The sequence below is a fragment of the Caretta caretta genome, chromosome 24, assembly GCF_965140235.1.
Source record: "Caretta caretta isolate rCarCar2 chromosome 24, rCarCar1.hap1, whole genome shotgun sequence".
In the NCBI taxonomy this organism is placed as follows: Eukaryota; Metazoa; Chordata; order Testudines; family Cheloniidae; genus Caretta; species Caretta caretta.
The window spans coordinates 18,849,513-18,870,857 of record NC_134229.1 but is presented as its reverse complement, the minus strand read 5'-3'; the positions used below and the strand labels follow the sequence as shown (position 1 = coordinate 18,870,857).

Below are 21,345 nucleotides of genomic sequence, written 5' to 3'. Positions count from 1 at the left end.
TTTGGGTCTGTGGTCACCTATGCAAATTGGTGAGGATTTGTACCAAACCTTCCCCAGGAAGTGGGGTGCAAGTGTTGGGAGCATTTTGGGGGAAAGATGTGTCCAAACTACGTTTCCCAGTAAACACAGATAAAGTTTGGTGGTGGCAGTGGAAATCCAAGTGCAAAGGGTAAAATTAATTTGTACCTTGGGGAAGTTTTAACCTAAGCTGGTGGAGGTAAGCTTAGGAGGTTTTCATGCAGGTCCCCACATCTGTACCCTAGAGTTCGGAGTGGAGAAGGAACCTTGAGAACGGCGTAGGGATGCTAATGAAGAACTTTAGCACCAGAAAAATGCTGACCCCAAAGGCAGGGGCCATCGCGTGTGTAGACCACCGCGTTCCTCCCTCCCCCCATCGAAGTCAAAGCCCATGTGGGTGGGGGCCCTGCCACCTTGTTCTCTGGGAGAAGAGGCTATAAGGATGGATTGAGGGAACACTGCCTCGCTGGGCTGGCTGGACTCTTACACGGACCGGTACCGGATGCAAAGCGGGGATCCCTGGGGCCCGTCTGGGGGCACTTGAAAAGACTTGGAAAAATGGCAGTTTCTCCCATCACAGCCACCGTTTGGAATTACAGAATGCGACTCACCTGGGCATGAATTTTACCACTTTAACTGCTCGTGACCCTAATTCCCTTTCCTTAGCTCACGACCCTTTAGCGACTTTCCTACAAACCTGGCTGCCAGCGTTGCCTTTGGTGTAGGATCTGGAGTCCCGTGGCTCTGGGGTAAGTGACCGGTCTCCTGGGGCAGGGGACAACCTGGGTGGGCTGGTTTGGGGTGTACGTGACCTTTCCTCACAAAGTCTGGCTTGTCTGAGAGTATCTGAGGGGACTGGCAGTGACTCCGGGGTCAGACGGGGGCAGCGATCCAGGAGTTCACGCTGGGTGAAATCTGCTCACAGAGCACCACCGGTTGGGGGGATCTGCCCTGTTTCCTGACACCTTCCCTGAGCTCGGCACTCCCAGTGGAGCCGCCCCAGAGAGCGGGACGAACTGAGCCCTGCAAAATCAACCTAGAAGGACATTTCTCCCCTCCAGGGTGTTCCCGCCCGCCTGGACAGCTGGGTGAGCCACGGTGTCTCCTTCCCCAGGGGAGCTCAGCCAGCCCATGCCTTTCCCCCGGCCTTGCCTTGCGGGAGGGGGCCTAGACAGGACTCCTGGGTTCCATTCCCTGGCCCTGCAAGGGGAGAGGGGTCCAGTGGTTAGAGCAGGGGTCTTGGGAGCCAGGACTCCTGGGCTCTATCCCTGGCTTTCAGAAGGGAGTGGGGTCTGGTGGGTTACAGGGTGGGGTACTGGGAGTCAGGACTCCCAGGTTCTCTTCCTGTCAACATCACTTGTGCACAGATAGGGACGGGGGGGAGAGGCGGGACTGGGCGGTCAGGGGACAAGGAGCGAGGGGGGTGCTTTCTGCACAACTCCCTTTACTCAGCCAATGCACAAAAGGAAGCCACAATCCCCCCCAAAGAGAGGGAGCAGCCGGTGGCTGCTGAAGGGAGGTGCACTGCAGCCCGGCACTCAGGAGAAGGGGAGGACGCCAGGCCAGGGCTCGGGGCTCCCCGATGCCCCCGCCAGCCCTGGGAGCTGGGTAGCACTCGCTCTGGATCTGCCACTCCACCACGCCCTGGATGTATTTCCGCTCCCCCACTCTCTTCATGCAAGCGCCAGGGGAGCCACATCCAGCCACAGCTTTCATCGCGGTGATGCCACCTGGACGGGGGGAGAGAGATGTAATCAGGGGCTCCCACATCCCCCCTCCCCCGACCCCCATGTGGTTTCTCACACACTCCCCTCCCAGCAGGACTGCACCCGGCTCTGCAAGCAGAGTGGGGTCCAGTGCTCAGAGCAGGGGGCTGGAACTATGTGAGAACATAACAGAGGAACCGCCCTCCTCAGTCACACCAAAGGTCCATCTAGCCCAGTATCCTCTGGCCAATCCCAGGTACCCCAGAGGGAATGCACAGAACAGGGAATCATCCAATGATCCATCCCCTGTCACCCATTCCCAGCTCCTGGCAAACAGAGGGTAGGGCCCCCTTCCCTGCCCATCCTCGCTAATAGCCACAGATGGACCTGTCTTCCAGGAACTTCTCTAGTTCCTGTTTGAACCCTGTAATAGTCTTGGCCTTCAAAACATACTCTGGCAAGGAGTTCCACAGTTTGACTGTCTTATTCTCTGTCCGTTTCTTAATGATTCCCAGCTTTCTGTTCCCTTTCTTCATGGCCGCTGCACATGGAGTTGATGATTTCAGAGAACTTTCCACAATGACTCCAAGATCTTTCCTGAGTGGTAAATGCGACCCATCATTGTGTATGTCTAGTTGGGATTACGTTTGCCCATGTGCGTTACTTTGCATTTATCAACCTTGAATTTCCTCTCCCGTTTTGTTGCCCAGTCACCCAGTTCAGAGATCCTTTAGTACCTCTTCACAGTCTGCTTTGGACTTCACTATCTTGAGTAGCTTTGTATCTTCTGCAGATTTTGCCACCTCACTATTTACTCCTTTTTCCAGAACATTTTGGAATATGGTGAATAGGATTGGGCCCAGTGCAGATCCCTGGGGGACTCCCACTATTTACCTCTCTCCCTTCTGAAAACTGACCATTTCTTCCTACCCTTTTTTCCCTATCTTTTAACCAGTTACTGAGCCACGAGAGGATTTTATCGCATGACAGCTCACTTTGCTTAAGAGCCTTTGGTGAGGGACGCTTTCTGAAAATCTAAGTACACTATATCCATGGGATCCCCCTTGTCCACACGCTTGTTGACCCCCTCAGAGAATTCTAGTAGATTGGTGAGGCGTGATTTCCCTTTACCGAAACCATGTTGACCCTTCCCCAACAAATTATGTTCATCTATGTGTCTGACAGTTCTCTTCTTTCCTATAGTTTCAATGAGTTTGCCCAGTACTGAAGTCAGACTTATTGGCCTGCAGCTGCCGGGATCACCTCTGGAGCCCTTTTTAGAAATTGGCGTGTCATCAGCCATCCTCCAGCCAGTTGGAACAGAAGCTGATTTAAATAGTAGGTTACAAACCACAGTTAGTCGTTCTGTAATTTGACATTTGATTTCCTTCCAAACTCTTGGGCGAATCCCATCTGGACCTGGTGACTTATTACTGTTTAATTTATCAATTTGTTGCAAAAACTCCTGTAATGATTCCTCAACATGGGACAGTTCCTCAGATTTGTCACCAAAACAGAATGGCTCAGGTTTGGGAATCTCCCTCCCATCCTCAGCCGTGAAGACCGTTGCACAGAATTCATTTACTTTCTCTGCAGTGGCCTTATCCTCCTTGGGTGCTCCTTTGGCATCTCAGCAAGTAGGACTCCAGGGTTCTCTCTGCAACTCTGCCAGGGGAGTGGAGTCTAGTGGGTCAGAGCAAGGGGGGCTGGGACTGAGCCAGGACACCTGGGCTCCACCTCGTGCTCTGTGTTCAGACGCCGCCCCCATCTGGAGGACTTACCCAGTGTTAATATCCCAGATTCCTCAACACAATGGTCCTCGGCGCCGGCGCAGGCCAAGAGCTCCTTCTCCTTCTCCTGCCAGCCATCTGCCCCCATTTTGAAGAACGACAGGCACTCCCGGCCATTGGGGACGGAGCTCACAGTTGGCACTGAGAACAGTCAGACACACACAGTCAGCCAGGGGTGGGGAGTCACCACACGCTGGGCTCGATCCCAGCTCAGGGAAGGGAGTGGGGTCTAGTGGTTAGAGCAGGGGGGCTGGGAGCCAGGACTCCTGGGTTCTCTCCAGGCAGGTGTGGCCGGAGCAGGGCTCTAGGTTTGCAGCAGACACACGCCTGGGATGGCCCCGGCCTTGCAGCCGTCGGTGAGCCAGCAGGCGATGTTCGCCCACACGGTGACATTGTGCCCGGGTGTTTGCTTCAGTGAGCAGAACAGCGAGGAAGAATCTGGCTGTGGTTTTATCCGGCAGGTTACCAAGTACCTGCCCCCTGGGGGATTGGCTGGGGCTGCGCCATAACATCCTGGTGGACCCGGAGATGGGAGATTTCACAGCCCTGCATGTGACACTGGCTGATCAGGTGATGCCAGTGTGTACTGAAGCCAATTCCCTTGTGCGTTAGTGGAGATCAGCGGTTCTCAGCCAGGGGTCCGTGTACCCCAGGGGTACACACAGGTCTTCCAGGGGTACATCAGCTCATCTGGATATTTGCCTCGTTTTACAACAGGCCACATTAAGGCACGAGTGAAGTCAGTACGAACTAAACTGTCGACCCCTTGTTCATATTGCTCTATATTCTCTACACTGAAATGCAAGCACCAGAAAAGTGTCGACTCCAAAGCCGGGGACCATCCTGTCCTGTCAACTCTCTTCTTCCGAATTTGATTGGTGATCGTTCACCCTCGCCACTGATGGCTTCACACCTCCATCATGCATGCAAAAACTCTGGGCTGGCTGAAGAGATCCCATGATCGTTAACTCTTTCCTGTCCAGAGCTTGGGAGAGTTTCAATTCAGTCAGTGAACATAAGTTTTTAATTGAAGGACGAAAGAAAGAAAACCAATTGGTTCACTTTGTTTTTTTCCAGAGCTTTCCTCTGGAAACATCACTTCAACCTCCAAATGCCTTCCCCTGCCTTTGCCAGGGTCCCAGGTGGGAGGAAGGGAGCATTGTCATGGAGTCCCTGGGCGATGCTCTGGAACTGCTCCCCATGAAGCCAGTCAGGACTCTGGGGAAGTCTCCTCTCGGGGAGCAGCCTGTCTGCAGGACACACAGCTCACCCGGCTCCACCTTCCTGGGTCTGACCTCGGAGCATTCAGCATCCTCTGCCCCTCCCTGCGCTTCCCACAGCGAGTCCGCCCAGGCGGGGTCCTGGGGAACCCAGAGGGTCCTGCACCCCAACTCCGCAGTCAGACGTGACTCTCAGCCAGCCAGTAAAACAGAGGTTTATTAGACGACAAGAACATGGTCTAACACAGAGCTTGCAGGTGCAGAGAACAGGACCCCTCAGCTGGGTCCATTTTGAGGGGCAGTGAGCCAGACAACCACGTCTGCACTTCACTCCATGTCCCAGCCAGCCCCAAACTGAAACTCCCTCCCGCCCCTCCTCCTCTGGGCTTTGTCTCTTTCCCAGGCCAGGAGGTCACCTGATTCCTTTGTTCTCCAACCCTTTAGCTCTCACCTTGCAGGGGGGAAGGGCCCAGGCCATCAGTTGCCAGGAAACAGGGTGTCGGCCGTTCTCTGTGTCCAGACTCCTGCAAACACCTGCCCTCTAGGGCTCTGCAATGATCATACACCCTCACCCCACCACCTAGACACCCAAGAACTGCCCAGGGGAAACCGAGGCACCCCCACACCACTCAGAGGAAACATCAAGAACAGTCCCACTTCAACACAAACATTACCCCCATCTTATAAACAGGGAAACTGAGGCAGAAAGAGGTAGTGTCAGACTCGGAGCCACGAATACAGCCAAGGAGTTAGATTTCAGAGTAGCAGCCGTGTTAGTCTGTATCCCCAAAAAGGACGGGAGTACTTGTGGCACCTTAGAGACTAACAAATTTATATGACTTTGTTAATCTCTAAGTTGCTACAAGTACTCCCGTTCTTTTAAGCAAGGAGTCCTAATTGCTGCTGGCTTCCAGCCTATTCTAGACCCACCCCCTCCCTGACCTGGGGATAGAACCCAGGAGTCCTGGCTCCCAGAAATGAGACTATGTGAGTCAGTGCGATGGTGCAACAGTGTCCCCTCCTGGCCAAGCAGGGCGCGGTCCCGGCTCACCCAGCTCAGCGCGGCCCTCACGCTAGTCCCTGTGCCCAGGAATCTGCAAAACCCTGTCTGCTGCTCGGCCCTTTTCTCCCTGCACTCGCTGGGCCAGCGTGGGGTACATACACCCCAGAAGAGACCCCCCACTCCCTCCCAGAGCCGGGGAATGATCCCAGGAGTCCTGGCAGGAATCTCAGCGCAGGGGGCAGGGGAACATTTCCAAGCAGGATGACAAGGGTGGGGGACGGTTTTCCTGACTCCTGAGAATTGTCTGTGATTTCCAAATGATTCCTGCTCCTCATCGGTGCCCGGCTCCATGTGCCTGGGGATGGATGGGACTCCCCTGTGACCAGGTGAGCAGACAGCAGGAAGAGGGGCTGGGGCGCCCACATGGTGGCCGGACATTTTCTGCAGTGACCAGAGCAGCAATGAAGCTGCTGGCTGTGGGTACGGCAGGCAGGTTCAGAGAATCGGAGAACCATAGAAGATCGGGGTTGGAAGAGAGCTCAGGAGGTCATCTAGTCCAACTCCTCCTCAAAGCAGGACCAACCCCAACTAATTCATCCCGGCCAGGCCTGTGTCAAGTAGGCCTTAAACACCTCAAAGGATGGAGATTCCACCCCCTCCCTAGGGAACCCAATGCAGCGCTTCACCACCCTCCTATTGAAATAGTGTTTCCTGATTTCCAGCCTAGACCTCCCCCACTGCAACTGGAGACCATTGCTCCTCGTTCTGTCATCTGCCACCACTGAGAACAGCCGAGCTCCACACTCTTTGGGACCCCCCTCAGGTAGTTGAAGGCTGCTCTCAAATTCCTCCTCACTCTTCTCTTCTGCAGACGAAAGAAGCCCAGTTCCCTCAGCCTCCCCTCCTAAGTCACGTGCTCCAGCCCCCTAATCATTTTCGTTGTCCTCTACTGGACTCTCTCCAATTTTTCCACATCCCTTCTGTAGTGGGGGGCCCAAAACTGGACCCAGTACTCCAGATGTGGCCTCACCAATGCCGAATAGAGGGGAATAATCACTTCCCTCCATCTGCTGGCAACGCTCCTACTAATACAGCCCAATATGCCGTTGGCCTTCTTGGCAACAAGGCCACCCTGCTGTCTCATAGCCACCTTCTCATCCACTGTAATCCCCAGGTCCTTCTCTGCAGAAGGGTTGGCAAAAACCTGCCCCCTGCGGGATCGGCTGGGGCTGCCCCATGACATTCTGGTGGACCCGGAGATGGGAGATTTCACAGCCCTGCATGTGACACTGGCTGATCAGATGATGCCAATGTGTCTTGAGGCCAATTTCCTTGTGCATTCATGGAGATCAGTGGTTCTCAGCCACTGGTCCGTGTACCCCAGGGGTACACACAGGTCTTCCAGGGGGAACATCAGCTCATCTTGATGTTTGCCTCGTTTTACAACAGGCCAGATATAAAGCACTAGTGAAGTCAACACGAGCTAAAATTTCCGGACACAATGACTTGTTTGTGCAGCTCTATGTACTGTCCACTGAAATGTAAGTGCAATATTTATATCCCAGTGGAGTTATTTTATAATTACATGGTGGAACTGAGAAAGGAAGCTATTTGTCAGTCACGATGTGGCCGTGACACTTATGTATTTTTATAATTACGTAAGAAAGGACCTGTCATAAATATAAAGGGAAAGGGAACCACCTTTCTGTCCCCGCTGCTGTAAAATCCCTCGTGGCCAGAGGCAAAACACTTTCACCTGTAAAGGGTTAAGAAGCTAAGGTAACCTTGCTGGCACCTGACCCAAAATGACCAATGAGGAGACAAGATACTTTCAAATCGGGAGTGAGGGAAACAAAGGGTCTGCTTGTCTGTGTGATCTTTTGCTGGAACAGCTCAGGAATGGAGTCTCAGAACTTCTGTTAGTTAGTAAGTAATCTAGCTAGAAATGTGTTAGATTTCCTTTTGTTTAATGGCTGGTAAAATAAGCTGTGCTGGAGGGAATGAATATTCCTGGTTTGGTGTCTTTTTGTAACTTAAGGTTTTGCCTAGAGGATTCTCTATGTTTTGAATTTGATTACCCTGGAAGGTATTTACCATCCTGATTTTACAGGGGTGATTCTTTCACCTTTTCTTTCATTCAAATTCTTCTTTTAAGAACCTGTTTGCTTTTTCATTGTTCTAAAGATCCAAGGGTTTGGGTCTGTGTTCACTTGTACAAATTGGGGAGGATTCTTATCAAGCCTTCCCCAGGAAAGGGGGTGTAGGACTTGGGGTGATATTTTGGGGGAAGACGTCTCCAAGTGGGCTCTTTCCCTGGTCTTTGTGTAAGACACTTGGTGGTGGCAGCGTACAGTTCAAGGACAAGACAAAGTTTGTACCTTGGGGAAGTTTTTAACCTAAGCTGGTAAGAATAAGCTGAGGGGGTCTTTCCTGCGGTTCCCCACATCTGTACCCTAGAGTTCAGAGTGGGGAAGGAACCCTGACAGGGCCACACTGGGTCAGACCAAAGGTCCATCTAACCTAGTATCCTGTCTTCCGACAGTGGCCAATGCCAGGTGCCCAGAGGGAATGAACAGAACAGGTAATCAAACATCAAGTGTTCCATCCCCTGTCCTCCATTCACAGCTTCTGGCAAACAGAGGCTAAGGACACCATCCCTACCCAGCCTGGCTAATAGCCATTGATGGCCCTATCCTCCATGAATTTATGTAGCTCTTTTTTGAACCCAGCTTACTTTTGGACTTTGCACATTCCTCTGGCAAGGAGTTCCACAGGTTGATGGTGCATTATGTGAAAAAACACTTCCCTTTTTTTTTTAAACCTACTGCCTCTTAATTTCATTTGGTGGCCCCTAGTTCTTGTGTTATGAGAAGGAGTAAATAACACTTCCTTATCTACTTTCTCCACACCACTCATGATTTTCTAGACCTCTCCCCTATCCCCCCTTGTCCGTCTCTTTTCCAAGCTGAAAAGTCCCACTCTTATGAATCTCTCCTCACGGAAGCTGTTCCATCCCCCTAATAATTTTATGACCCTTTTCTGAATCTTTTCTGAATACAGTGGATGTATTGTTTCTTGACTTTAGCAAAGCTTTTGACACGGTCTCCCACAGTATTCTTGTCAGCAAGTGAAGGAAGTATGGGCTGGATGAATGCACTATAAGGTGGGTAGAAAGCTGGCTAGATTGTCGGGCTCAACGGGTAGTGATCAATGGCTCCATGTCTAGTTGGCAGCCGGTATCAAGTGGAGTTCCCAGGGGTCGGTCCTGGGGCCGGTTTTGTTCAATATCTTCATAAATGATCTGGAGGATGGTGTGGATGGCACTCTCAGCAAATTTGCGGATGATACTAAACTGGGAGGAGTGGTAGATACGCTGGAGGGGACGGATAGGATACAGAGGGACCTATACAAATTGGAGGATTGGGCCAAAAGAAATCTGATGAGGTTCAATAAGGATAAGTGCAGGGTCCTGCACTTAGGATGGAAGAATCCAATGCACAGCTACAGACTACGGACCGAATGGCTAGGCAGCAGTTCTGCGGAAAAGGACCTAGGGGTGACAGTGGATGAGAAGCTGGATATGAGTCAGCAGTGTGCCCTTGTTCCCAAGAAGGCCAATGGCATTTTGGGATGTATAAGTAGGGGCATAGTGAGCAGATCGAGGGACGTGATCATTCCCCTCTATTCGACATTGGTGAGGCCTCATCTGGAGTACTGTGTCCAGTTTTGGGCCCCACACAACAAGAAGGATGTGGATAAATTGGAGAGAGTCCAGTGAAGGCCAACAAAAATGATTAGGGGTCTGGAACACATGAGTTATGAGGAGAGGCTGAGGGAGCTGGGATTGTTTAGCCTGCAGAAGAGAAGAATGAGGGGGGATTTGATAGCTGCTTTCAACTACCTGAAAGGGGGTTCCAAAGAGGATGGCTCTAGACTGTTCTCTATGGTAGCAGATGACAGAACGAGGAGTAATGGTCTCAAGTTGCAGTGGGGGAGGTTTAGATTGGATATTAGGAAAAACTTTTTCACTAAGAGGGTGGTGAAACACTGGAATGCGTTACCTAGGGAGGTGGTAGAATCTCCTTCCTTAGAGGTTTTTAAGGTCAGGCTTGACAAAGCCCTGGCTGGGATGATTTAACTGGGAATTGGTCCTGCTTCAAGCAGGGGGTTGGACTAGATGACCTTCTGGGGTCCCTTCCAATCCTGATATTCTATGATTCTATGATTTTCCAATTCCGATATCTCTTTTATACGCTGGGGTGACCACATCTCCACACAGTTTTCAAGAATGGGAGTAGCATGGATTTATATAGGGGCAATATGACATTTACTGTCTCATTATCTCTCCCTTTCTTAATGATTCCCAACATTCTGTTCTCTTTTTTGACATGCACTGCGTACTGTGAACTATCCACTGTGACTCCAAGATCTCTTTCTTGACTGGGAACAGCTAATTTAGACCCCATGTCTGGTTTTGGAAGCAAGTAGTTTTAAGTGAGGGGAAACTTGGGCTATGCAAGACACATCAGACTGCCACAAGGGGTACAGCGGTCTGGAAAGGTCGAGAGCCCCTGGCCTAGATCAAAGGCATGGCGAAGGTAGAACAGTGTGTTTGGAGTTTCAATTTCATGAAAACCAATGGGCCGTCGCATGGTTTTCCCTTCCCCGTCTGCTGTTTTAACGGAGTAACAACCATTCACCCTGAGCACAGCCCTGGGACTCACTGACCCAGCAGAGACGCCGGAGGGATGCTAAGGAGGAACTTTAGCACCAGAAAAGTGCTGACCCCAAAGGCAGGGGCCATCGCGTGTGCTGACCGCCGCGTTCCTCCCTCCCCGCATCGAAGGCAAAGCCTACGTGGGTGGGGGCCCTGCCAGCTTGTTCTCTGGAAGAAGAAGCTGTAAGGATGGATTCAGGGAAGGATCCTGCCACGCTGGGCTGGCTGGACTCTTACAGGGACCAGAACCAGATGCAAAGCGGGGATCCCTGGAGACGGTCTGGGGGCACCTGAAAAGACTTGGGAGAATGGCAGTTTCTCCCATCACCGCCACCGTTTGGAATTACAGACTGCGACTCATCTGGGCATGATTTTACCACCTTTAACCCCTCGTGACCCTCATTCCCTTTCCTTAGCTCACGAACCTTTAGCGAGTTTCCTACAGACCTGGCTGCCAGCGTTGCCTTTGGTGGAGGATCTGGGGTCCCGTGGCTCTGGGGTAAGTGACCGGTCTCCTGGGGCTGGGAACAACCTGGGTGGGCTGGTTTGGGGTGTACGTGAGGTTTCCTCACAAAGTCCGGCTTGTCTGAGAGTATCTGAGGGGACTGGCTGTGACTCCGGGGTCAGACGGGGGCAGCGATCCAGGAGTTCACGCTGGGTGAAATCTGCTCACAGAGCACCACCGGCTGGGGGGATCTGCCCTGTTTCCTGACACCTTCCCTGAGCCCGGCACTCCCAGTGGAGCCGCCCCAGAGAGCGGGACGAACTGAGCCCTGCAAAATCAACCTAGAAGGACATTTCTCCCCTCCAGGGTGTTCCCGCCCGCCTGGACAGCTGGGTGAGCCACGGCCTCTCCTTCCCACAGCCCTCCTTCTCCAGGGGAACTCAGCCAGCTGGTGCCTTTCCACAGGCCACGGACCTTGCTTTGGGGGAGGGGGTCTAGGCAGGACACCTGGGTTCCATTCCCTGGCCCTGCAAGGGGAGAGGGGTCCAGTGGTTAGAGCAGGGGGCTTGGGAGCCAGGACTCCTGGGCTCTATCCCTGGCTTTCAGAAGGGAGTATGGTCTGGTGGGTTACAGGGTGGGGTACTGGGAGTCAGGACTCCTGGGTTCTCTTCCTGCCAGCATCACTTGTGCACAGACAGGGGTTGGGGGGGGGAGCCGGTACAGGACGGTCAGGGGACAAGGAGCTTGGGGGGTACTTTCCCCACAACTCGCTTTATTCAGCCAATGCACAAAAGGAATCCGCAATCTCCCCCAAAGAGAAGCAGAAGCCAGTTGCTGCTGAAGGGAGGTGCACTGCAGCCCGGCACGCAGCAGAAGGGGAGGATGCCAGGCCGGGGCTCAGGGCTCCCCGATGCCTCCACCGGCCCTGGGAGCTGGGAAGCACTTGGCCTGGCTCAGGATCTCCGGCACGCCCTGGGTGTATTTCTTCACCAACGCTCTCTTCACGCAGGCGCCAGGGGAGCCACATCCAGCCGCAGTATTCCTCATTTTGATGTGACCTGGACAGGGGGAGAGACGTGATCGGGGGTTCCCAATTCCCCCCCCCCCGCGACCCTCATGAGGTCTCTCACACACTCCCCTCCCAGCAGGACTGCACCCGGCTCTGCAGGCAGAGTGGGGTCTAGTGCTCAGAGCAGGGGGCTGGAACAACATGAGAACAGAAGAGGAATGGCCCTCCTGGGTCACCCCAAAGGTCCATCTAGCCCAGTATCCTCTGGCCAATGCCAGGTGCCCCAGAGGGAGTGAACAGAACAGGGAATCATCCATTGATCCATACCCTGTCGCCCATTCCCAGCTTCTGGCAAACAGAGGCTAGGGCCACCTTCCCTGCCCATCCTGGCTAATAGCCACAGATGGACCTGTCCTCCAGGAACTTCTCTAGTTCCTGTTTGAACCCTGTTATAGTCTGCACCTTCACAACTTCCCCTGGCAATGAGTTCCACAGGTTTCTTGTGCGTTGTGTGAAGCAGTACTTCCTTTGGTTTGTTTTATACCTGCTGCCTGTGGTGACTGCTCGTTCTTATGTTAGGAGGAGTAAATAACACTTCCTTCTTTACTTCCTCCACACGCTTCAACCTTTTTTAGACCTCGATCATATCCCCCCTTAGCCGTTTCATTTCCAAGCGGAAGAGTCCCACTCTTATTAATCTCTCCTCATATGGCAGCCATTCCATCCCCCTCATCATTTTGGTTGGCATTTTCTGAAGCCTTTCCAATTCCAATAGATCTTTTTTGAGACAGGGCGACCACATCCGTCCGCAGTGTTCAAGCTGTGGGCGTCCCATGGATTTATATTGAGGCAACACGATCTTTGGGGTTAGATCTCTGTCCTATTCTCTGTCCCTTTATGAATGATTCCCAGCATTCTGTTTGCTTTTTTTGACGGCCGCTGCACATGGAGTGGATGATTTCAGAGAACTCTCCACAGTGACTCCAAGATCTTTCTTGAATGGTAAATTCAACCCATTATTGTGTATGTCTACTTGGGATTACGTTTGCCCATGTGCATTACTTTGCATTTATCAACACTGAATTTCCTCTGCCATTTTGTTGCCCAGTCATCCAGTTCTGAGAGACCCTTTAGTACCTCTTCACAGTCTGCTTTGGACTTCACTATCTTGAGTAGGTTTGTATCTTCTGCAAATTTTGCCACCTCACTATTTACCCTTTTTTCCAGAACATTTCGGAATTTGGTGAATAGCACTGGGCCCAGTGCAGATCCCTGGGGGACTCCCACTATTTACCTCTCTCCCTTCTGAAAACTGACCATTTCTTCCTACCCTTTTTTCCCTATCTTTTAACCAGTTACTGAGCCATGAGACAGGTTTCAGAGTAACAGCTGTGTTAGTCTGTATTCGCAAAAAGAAAAGGAGTACTTGTGGCACCTTAGAGACTAACCAATTTATTTGAGCATGAGCTTTCGTGAGCTACAGCTCACTTCATCTGATGCATACCGTGGAAACTGCAGCAGACTTTATATACACACAGAGATCATGAAACAATACCTCCTCCCACCCCACTGTCCTGCTGGTAATAGCTTATCTAAAGTGATCATCAAGTTGGGCCATTTCCAGCACAAATCCAGGTTTTCTCGCCCTCCACCCCCCCACACAAATTCACTCTCCTGCTGGTGATAGCCCATCCAAAGTGACAACTCTCCACAGAATGTGCATGACAATCAAATTGGGCCATTTCCTGCACAAATCCAGGTTCTCTCACCCCCCCACCCCCTCCCAAAAACCACACACACAAACTCACTATCCCGCTGGCAATAGCTAATCCAAAGTGACCACTCTCCCCACAATGCGCATGATAATCAAGGTGGGCCACCCCCAGCACAAATCCAGGCCTTCTCACCCCCCCCCCCACCTCCATACACACACAAACTCACTCTCCTGCTGGCAATAGCTCATCCAAACTGACCACTCTCAAAGTTTAAATCCAAGTTAAACCAGAACCTCCCGGGGGGAGGGGGGGGAGGAAAAAACAAGGGGAAATAGGCTACCTTGCATAATGACTTAGCCACTCCCAGTCTCTATTTAAGTCTAAATTAATAGTATCCAATTTGCAAATGAATTCCAATTCAGCAGTTTCTCGCTGGAGTCTGGATTTGAAGTTTTTTTGTTTTAAGATAGTGACCTTCATGTCTGTGATTGCGTGACCAGAGAGATTGAAGTGTTCTCCGACTGGTTTTTGAATGTTATAATTCTTGACATCTGATTTGTGTCCATTTATTCTTTTGCGTAGAGACTGTCCAGTTTGACCAATGTAAATGGCAGAGAGGCATTGCTGGCACATGATGGCATAGATCACATTGGTGGATGTGCAGTTGGATGTGCAGGCGTTCTGTTATTTTCTTTGTTAGGCCTGTCCTGTAGTAGGTGACTTCTGGGAACTCTTCTGGCTCTATCAATCTGTTTCTTCACTTCCGCAGGTGGGTATTGTAGTTGTAAGAAAGCTTGACAGAAATCTTGTATGTGTTTGTCTCTGTCTGAGGGGTTGGAGCAAATGCGGTTGTATCGCAGAGCTTGGCTGTAGACGATGGATCGTGTGGTGTGGTCAGGGTGAAAGCTGGAGGCATGCAGGTAGGAATAGTGGTCAGTAGGTTTCCGGTATAGGCTGGTGTTTATGTGACCATTGTTTATGAGCACTGTAGTGTCCAGGAAGTGGATCTCTTGTGTGGACTGGACCAGGCTGAGGTTGATGGTGGGATGGAAATTGTTGAAATCATGGTGGAATTCCTCAAGGGCTTCTTTTCCATGGGTCCAGATGATGAAGATGTCATCAATATAGCGCAAGTAGAGTAGGGGCATTAGGGGACGAGAGCTGAGGAAGTGTTGTTCTAAGTCAGCCATAAAAAAGTTGGCATACTGTGGGGCCATGCGGGTACCCACAGCAGTGCCGCTGATCTGAAGGTATACATTGTCCCCAAAAGTAAAATAGTTATGGGTAAGGACAAAGTCACAAAGTTCAGCCACCAGGTTAGCCGTGACATTCATTGTGTGGAGAGTTGTCACTTTGGATGGGCTATCACCAGCAGGAGAGTGAATTTGTGTGGGGGGGGTGGAGGGCGAGAAAACCTGGATTTGTGCTGGAAATGGCCCAACTTGATGATCACTTTAGATAAGCTATTACCAGCAGGACAGTGGGGTGGGAGGAGGTATTGTTTCATATTCTCTGTGTGTATATAAAGTCTGCTGCAGTTTCCACGGTATGCATCTGATGAAGTGACCTGTAGCTCACGAAAGCTCAGGCTCAAATAAATTGGTTAGTCTCTAAGGTGCCACAAGTACTCCTTTTCTTTTTGAGCCATGAGAGGATTTTATCGCATGACAGCTCACTTTGCTTAAGAGCCTTTGGTGAGGGACGCTTTCTGAAAATCTAAGTACACTATATCCATGGGATCCCCCTTGTCCACACGCTTGTTGACCCCTTCAGACAATTCTAGTGGATTGGTGAGGCGTGATTTCCCTTTACCGAAACCATGTTGACCCTTCCCCAACAAATTATGTTCATCTATGTGTCTGACAGTTCTCTTCTTTCCTATAGTTTCAATGAGTTTGCCCAGTACTGAAGTCGGACTTATTGGCCTGCAGCTGCCGGGATCACCTCTGGAGCCCTTTTTAGAAATTGGCGTGTCATCAGCCATCCTCCAGCCAGTTGGAACAGAAGCTGATTTAAATGGTAGGTTACAAACCACAGTTAGTCATTCTGTAATTTGACATTTGAGTTCCTTCCGAACTCTTGGGCGAATCCCATCTGGTCCTGGTGACTTATTACTGTTTAATTTATCAATTTGTTGCAAAAACTCCTGTAATGACTCCTCAATCTGGGACAGTTCCTCAGATTTGTCACCAAAACAGAATGGCTCCGATTTGGGAATCTCCCTCCCAGCCTCAGCCGTGAAGACTGATGCAGAGAATTCATTTAGTTTCTCCGCAGTGGCCTTATCCTCCTTGGGTGCTCCTTTGGCATCTCGGCAAGTAGGACTCCTGGGTTCTCTCTGCAACTCTGCCAGGGGAGTGGAGTCTAGTGGGTCAGAGCAAGGGGGGCTGGGACTGAGCCAGGACACCTGGGCTCCACCTCATGCTCTGTGTTCAGACCCCTCCCACATCTGGAGGACTTACCAAATATAAATATCCCAGATTCCACAACACAATGGTCCTCGGTGCCGGTGCAGGCCAAGACCCCCTTCCCGTTCCAGTGATATGGCCCCACTCTGAGGAACGACGGGCACTGCCGGCCGTTGGGGACGGAGCTCACAGTTGGAACTAAGAACAGTCAGACACACATAGTCAGCCAAGGGTGGGGAGTCACCACACATTGGGCTCAATCCCAGCTCGGGGAAGGGAGTGGGGTCTAGTGGTTAGGGATGGGGGCTTTGGGCTGGCAGCCAGGACTCCTGGGTTCTCTCCAGGCAGGTGTGGCCGGAGCAGGGCTCTAGGTTTGCAGCACACACACACCTGGGATGGCCCCGGTGTTGCAGCCGTCGGTGTCACAGCAGGCGATGTTCGCCCGCACGGTGACATTGTGCGGGTACGTCAGCGAGAAGGGGCCGGGCTCACAGTTCTTGGGCTCCAGGCACGATTTACCCGTGTAGGACATGGAGGATCCCTCTGTGGAAGAGAAATAGAGCATCACCTCTGAACTCCCCAATGGACCCCCAGCCGCTCCATCCTCCCCTTTTGTTCCATCCACCCCACCCCCAACTAATCTCATCTCCCCACCCCCCGTGATAAAATCCTCTCTTCTCTCTGATCCAGGCCCCACAGCCACCCACTGCAATACCCCATCTCCTCCCATCCCCCGTCAATGACATTATCATTCCAGACTGAGCAGTCCCTGCTCCTGGAGAGGAGCGGAGACTATTGGTTAGAGTAGGGGGAGGGGCTGGGAGCCAGGATTCCTGGGTTTGACCCGTGGCTTCAGGAGGACAATGGTGTCTACACTTAGTAGAAATCTTCTTTCACTCACCCAGCCTGATCTCTGCCACGACGGTGACGCAGGTCCCTTCCCAGGGGGCGCAGGGCTGCAGGGGGCCGGAGCACGATTGCTCTCTGGACGCACACACCTCGCATTGCAGAGCGCTCCCTGGAGGTTGGAAAAATCCATTCTCAGTACAAACCCCAGCTCCACACCCTTCCTCAGGCAGTGCCTGTGGACGAAATACCACCAGCAACCAAGAGGTGGCGCTGTGGGAGTTGTTACCACCAATGCCTCCTCACTGAACGTGTGGGCAGGCAGAACTTGGAGAAATGCCACCTGCTTTTGCAGCAGTTCTGCCCAGTTCCATTTAACTCTCCGGATGGGGAAAGGCATCTTGCTAGCTGGTCATTTGTATCTGACTCAAAACCACAGACAAGTCTGTTTGCTGCCTGAGTGTCTGTGGCTAGAATACATTTTCAGCTGCTGACGTGGCTATCTGGGGTGCAGCTTGTGCCTGCGAACAAACCCCACACGTCTGTGTAGACAGAAAAACAAGAATTCGGCTGCTCTGAAGAGGGGTTTCTGCCTGGCTTTGCAGTGAACCTTTCACACACACACACACACACACACATCCCGCCATAACTCTCTGCTCCAGGCCTCTGCCTCTCAGAGTTACATCAGCTCAGCCACACTCGACTTCAGCCCACTTTTCATCGCTGATCCTGCCAATTCTCTTCTTCAGAATACGATTGACGCTTGTTAAGCCTCTGGATAGATGGCTGTGCACCTCCAGCTAGCGATCCCAGGAGCATCAACTCTTTCCTCTCCAGAGCGTGGGGGCCTTTAAATTCATTACGTGGGCATAAGGTAGTCTTAAGAAAGAAAGAAAGAGAGAAAGAAAGAGAGAAAGAAAGATTTTCCCACTTTGGTTTTTTTAGAGCATTCATGTGGAAACATCAATTAAACCTCAGAACACCTTCCCCGCCCCTTCTATGTCCCTAGATGGTTGCAAAGTTATATTATCCCTATCAAAGAAATATGGAAACTGAGGTAGAAAAAAGATGTGTTCAATTCAGGGTTAGAACCAAGAAAACAGCTGAGAAGTCCTCACTCCTGACTCCCAGCCCACTCTAACCCACGAGATCCCACGGCTCTTTCAGAGCCACGGAGAGAGCCCGGGAGTCCTGATTTGCAGCCATCTCTGCTCAAACTCACTACACCCCAGCCCGCTTCTACAGCTGGGGAATGAGCCCAGAAGTCCTGGCTCCCAGCCCCTACCCGTTGCAGCCCCATTCCCCTTTCAAAGCCAGGGAATGAAGCCAGGAGTCCTGGCAGGAATCTCAGCGCTGACAGGCAGGGGAACATTTCTAGGCAGGATGACATGTGGACGGGGGTGCTGCTCCTCATCCGGATGACCCCAAACTCGGGCGAGAGCTGGAGGAGGAACGAGAAGAAGGAAGGACAGACGGACTCACACTCGCTGGCCAGGCCCCTAGCGTGGGTTGTGGGAGTCCCAGGCTCCAATCCCTGCTCTCCCCGAGTCAGCCAGGGGACGTGGCTCCGGGTTTTCCTCTTGCTGGTTTTACCCACAAATTCCATCCTGACCCCAGAATCCACCATCAACAGCAGCACGTTCCCCAAGTGAATTCCCGACCCCACCACCCGGCTCCCTGTGCCTGGGGACGGACGGGACTCACCTGTGGCCAGGAGAGTGGACAGCAGACAGAGGGGCAGAGCCACCCACATGGTGCCTGGATGTTAGCTGCAGTGAGCAGAACAGCAAGGAAGCATCTGGCTATGGTTTTATCCGGCAGGTTGGCAAATACCTGCTCCCTTGGGGATGGGCTGGGGCTGCCCCATGACATCCTGGTGGACCCGGAGATGGGAGATTTCACAACCCTGCACGTGACTTTGGCTGATCAGGTGATGCAATGTGTGTTGAGGCCAATTCCCTTTTGCGTGAGTGGAGATCGGTGGTTCTCAGCCAGGGGTCTGTGTACTCCAGGGGTACACACAGGTCTTCCAGGGGGTACATCATCTTATCTTGATGTTTGCCTCATTTTACAACAGGCCAGATATAAAGCACTAGTGAAGTCAGTACGAGCTAAAATTTCCTGACACAATGACGTGTTTGTGCAGCTCTATGTACGATCCACTGAAATGTAAGAACAATATTTATATCCCAGTGGAGTTATCTTATAATTACACAGTGGAACTGAGAAAGGAAGCTATTTGTCAATCACAATGTGGCCGTAACACTTGTGGCTGCAAGGGGGTGGGTGGACTGGGACAGGACTGTGGGTGGAACCGGGGCAGGGCCACGGGGGAAGGGGCAGAACAGGGGTGGGACTGCAGGCAGAAGGGGCGGGCGGGCCCCAGGGCCTGCACAGCCCAGCCTTCCCGGCTTCTCGCTGGCCACCATGAGCCTGAAGTAGCAACCGCCGCCGATGGAAGAAAAAGAGACGTCCACCATGCAGCATGCGGCCAGCTGCTCCCCAGGGCCGGGAAGCTGAGCTCTCACCGCTGTGACCTGCCCTGGGGTCCCGGTTGCTGTCCTGTGGATGCCGTCCCTCCCCTCGACCTCCAACCTAGACCTCCCCCACTGCAACTGGAGACCATTGCTCGTCGTTCTGTCATCTGCCACCACTGAGAACAGCCGAGCTCCATCCCCTTTGGGACCCCCCTCAGGTAGTTGAAGGTGCTATCAAATTCCCCCTCACTCTTCTCTTCTGCAGACGAAAGAAGCCCAGTTCCCTCAGCCTCCCCTCCTAAGTCACGTGCTCCAGCCCCCTAACATTTTCGTTGCCCTCCGCTGGACTCTCTCCAATTTTTCCACATCCCTTCTGTAGTGGGGGGCCCAAAACTGGACCCAGTACTCCAGATGTGGCCTCACCAGTGCCGAATAGAGGGGAATAATCACTTCCCTCCATCTGCTGGCAACGCTCCTACTGATGCAGCTCAAAATGCCGTTGGCCTTCTTGGCAACAAGGCCACCCTGCTGACTCATAGCCAGCTTCTCATCCACTGTAATCCCCAGGTCCTTCTCTGAGGAAAGGTTGGCAAATACCTGCCCCCTGCGGGATCGGCTGGGGCTGCCCCGTGACATCCTGGTGTGACCGGAGATGGGAGATTTCACAACCCTGCATGGGACACTGGCTGATCAGGTGATGCCAATGTGTCTTGAGGCCAATTTCCTTGTGCATTTGTGGAGAGCAGTGGTTCTCAGCCAGGGGTCCGTGTACCCCAGGGGTACACACAGGTCTTCCAGGGTGGTACATCAGCTCATCTTGATGTTTGCCTCATTTTACAACAGGCCAGATAAAAAGCACGAGTGAAGTCAGTACGAGCTAAAATTTCCGGACACAGTGGCTTGTTTGTGCAGCTCTATGTACTATCCACTGAACTGTAAGACCAATATTTATATCCCAGTGGAGTTATCTTATAATTACACAGTGGAAATGAGAAAGGAAGCTATTTGTCAGTCACAGTGTGGCCGTGACACTTTTATATATTTTTAGAAGAACATAAGAAAGGACCTGTCATAAATATAAAGGGAAGGGGAACCACCTTTCTGTCCCTGGTGCTCTAAAATCCCTCATGGCCAGTGGCAAAACACTTTCACCTGTTGTCATAAATATAAAGGGAAGTGTAAACCCCTTTATAATCCCTCCTGTCCAGAGGAAAAATCCTCTCACCTGTAAAGGGTTAAGAAGCTAAAGGTAACCTCGCTGGCACCTACCCAAAATGACCAATGAGGAGATAAGATGCTTTCAAAAGCTGGGAGGAGGGAGAAAAACAAAGGGTTTGTGTTTGTCTGTGTGATGCTTTTGCTGGAGACAGACCAGGAATGGACTCTTAGAACTTAGTAAGTAATCTAGCTAGGTGTGTGTTAGATTATGATTCTTTACATGGCTGAGAAAATAGCTGTGCTGCATAGAATGGATATTCCTGTCTGTGTGTCTTTTTGTAACTTAAGGTTTTGCCAAGAGGGATTCTCTCTCTTTTGAATCTAATTCCCCTGTAAGGTATTTGCCATCCTGATTTTACAGAGGTGATTCTTTTCTACTTCTATTAAAAGTCTTCTTGTAAGGAAACTCAATGCTTTTTCATTGTTCTAAGATCCAAGGGTTTGGGTCTGTGGTCACCTATGCAAATTGTTGAGGATTTTTACCAAACCTTCCCCAGGAAGTGGGGTGCAAGAGTTGGGAGGATTTTGGGGGGAAAGACGTGTCCAAACTATGTTTCCCAGTTAACCCAGTTAAAGTTTGGTGGTGGCAGTAGAAATCTAGGGGCAAAGGACAAAATTAATTTGTACTTTGGGGAAGTTTTCACCTAAGCTGGTAAAAGTAAGCTTAGGAGGTTTTCATGCAGGTCCCCACATCTGTACCCTAGAGTTCAGAGTGGGGAAGGAACCTTGGCAGGTGTGTAGGGAGATGGATGGACAGGCGTGAAGGCGGATGG

The 21,345-nt window shown here is 51.7% G+C and overlaps 1 protein-coding gene across 1 annotated transcript; it reads right to left on the bottom strand.

Annotated features, from left to right (window-relative positions):
• Positions 1–11,796: 11,796 nt before the first annotated feature.
• LOC125629739 (phospholipase A2 inhibitor and Ly6/PLAUR domain-containing protein-like) lies at positions 11,797–18,630 on the bottom strand. The gene is made up of 5 exons (XM_075122813.1): positions 18,582–18,630; positions 16,933–17,049; positions 16,422–16,574; positions 16,086–16,229; positions 11,797–11,957 (listed from the first exon to the last, which is right to left on the bottom strand). The coding sequence occupies exons 1-5, from the start codon at positions 18,628–18,630 to the stop codon at positions 11,797–11,799; spliced, it is 624 nt and encodes a 207-aa protein (XP_074978914.1).
• Positions 18,631–21,345: the final 2,715 nt, after the last annotated feature.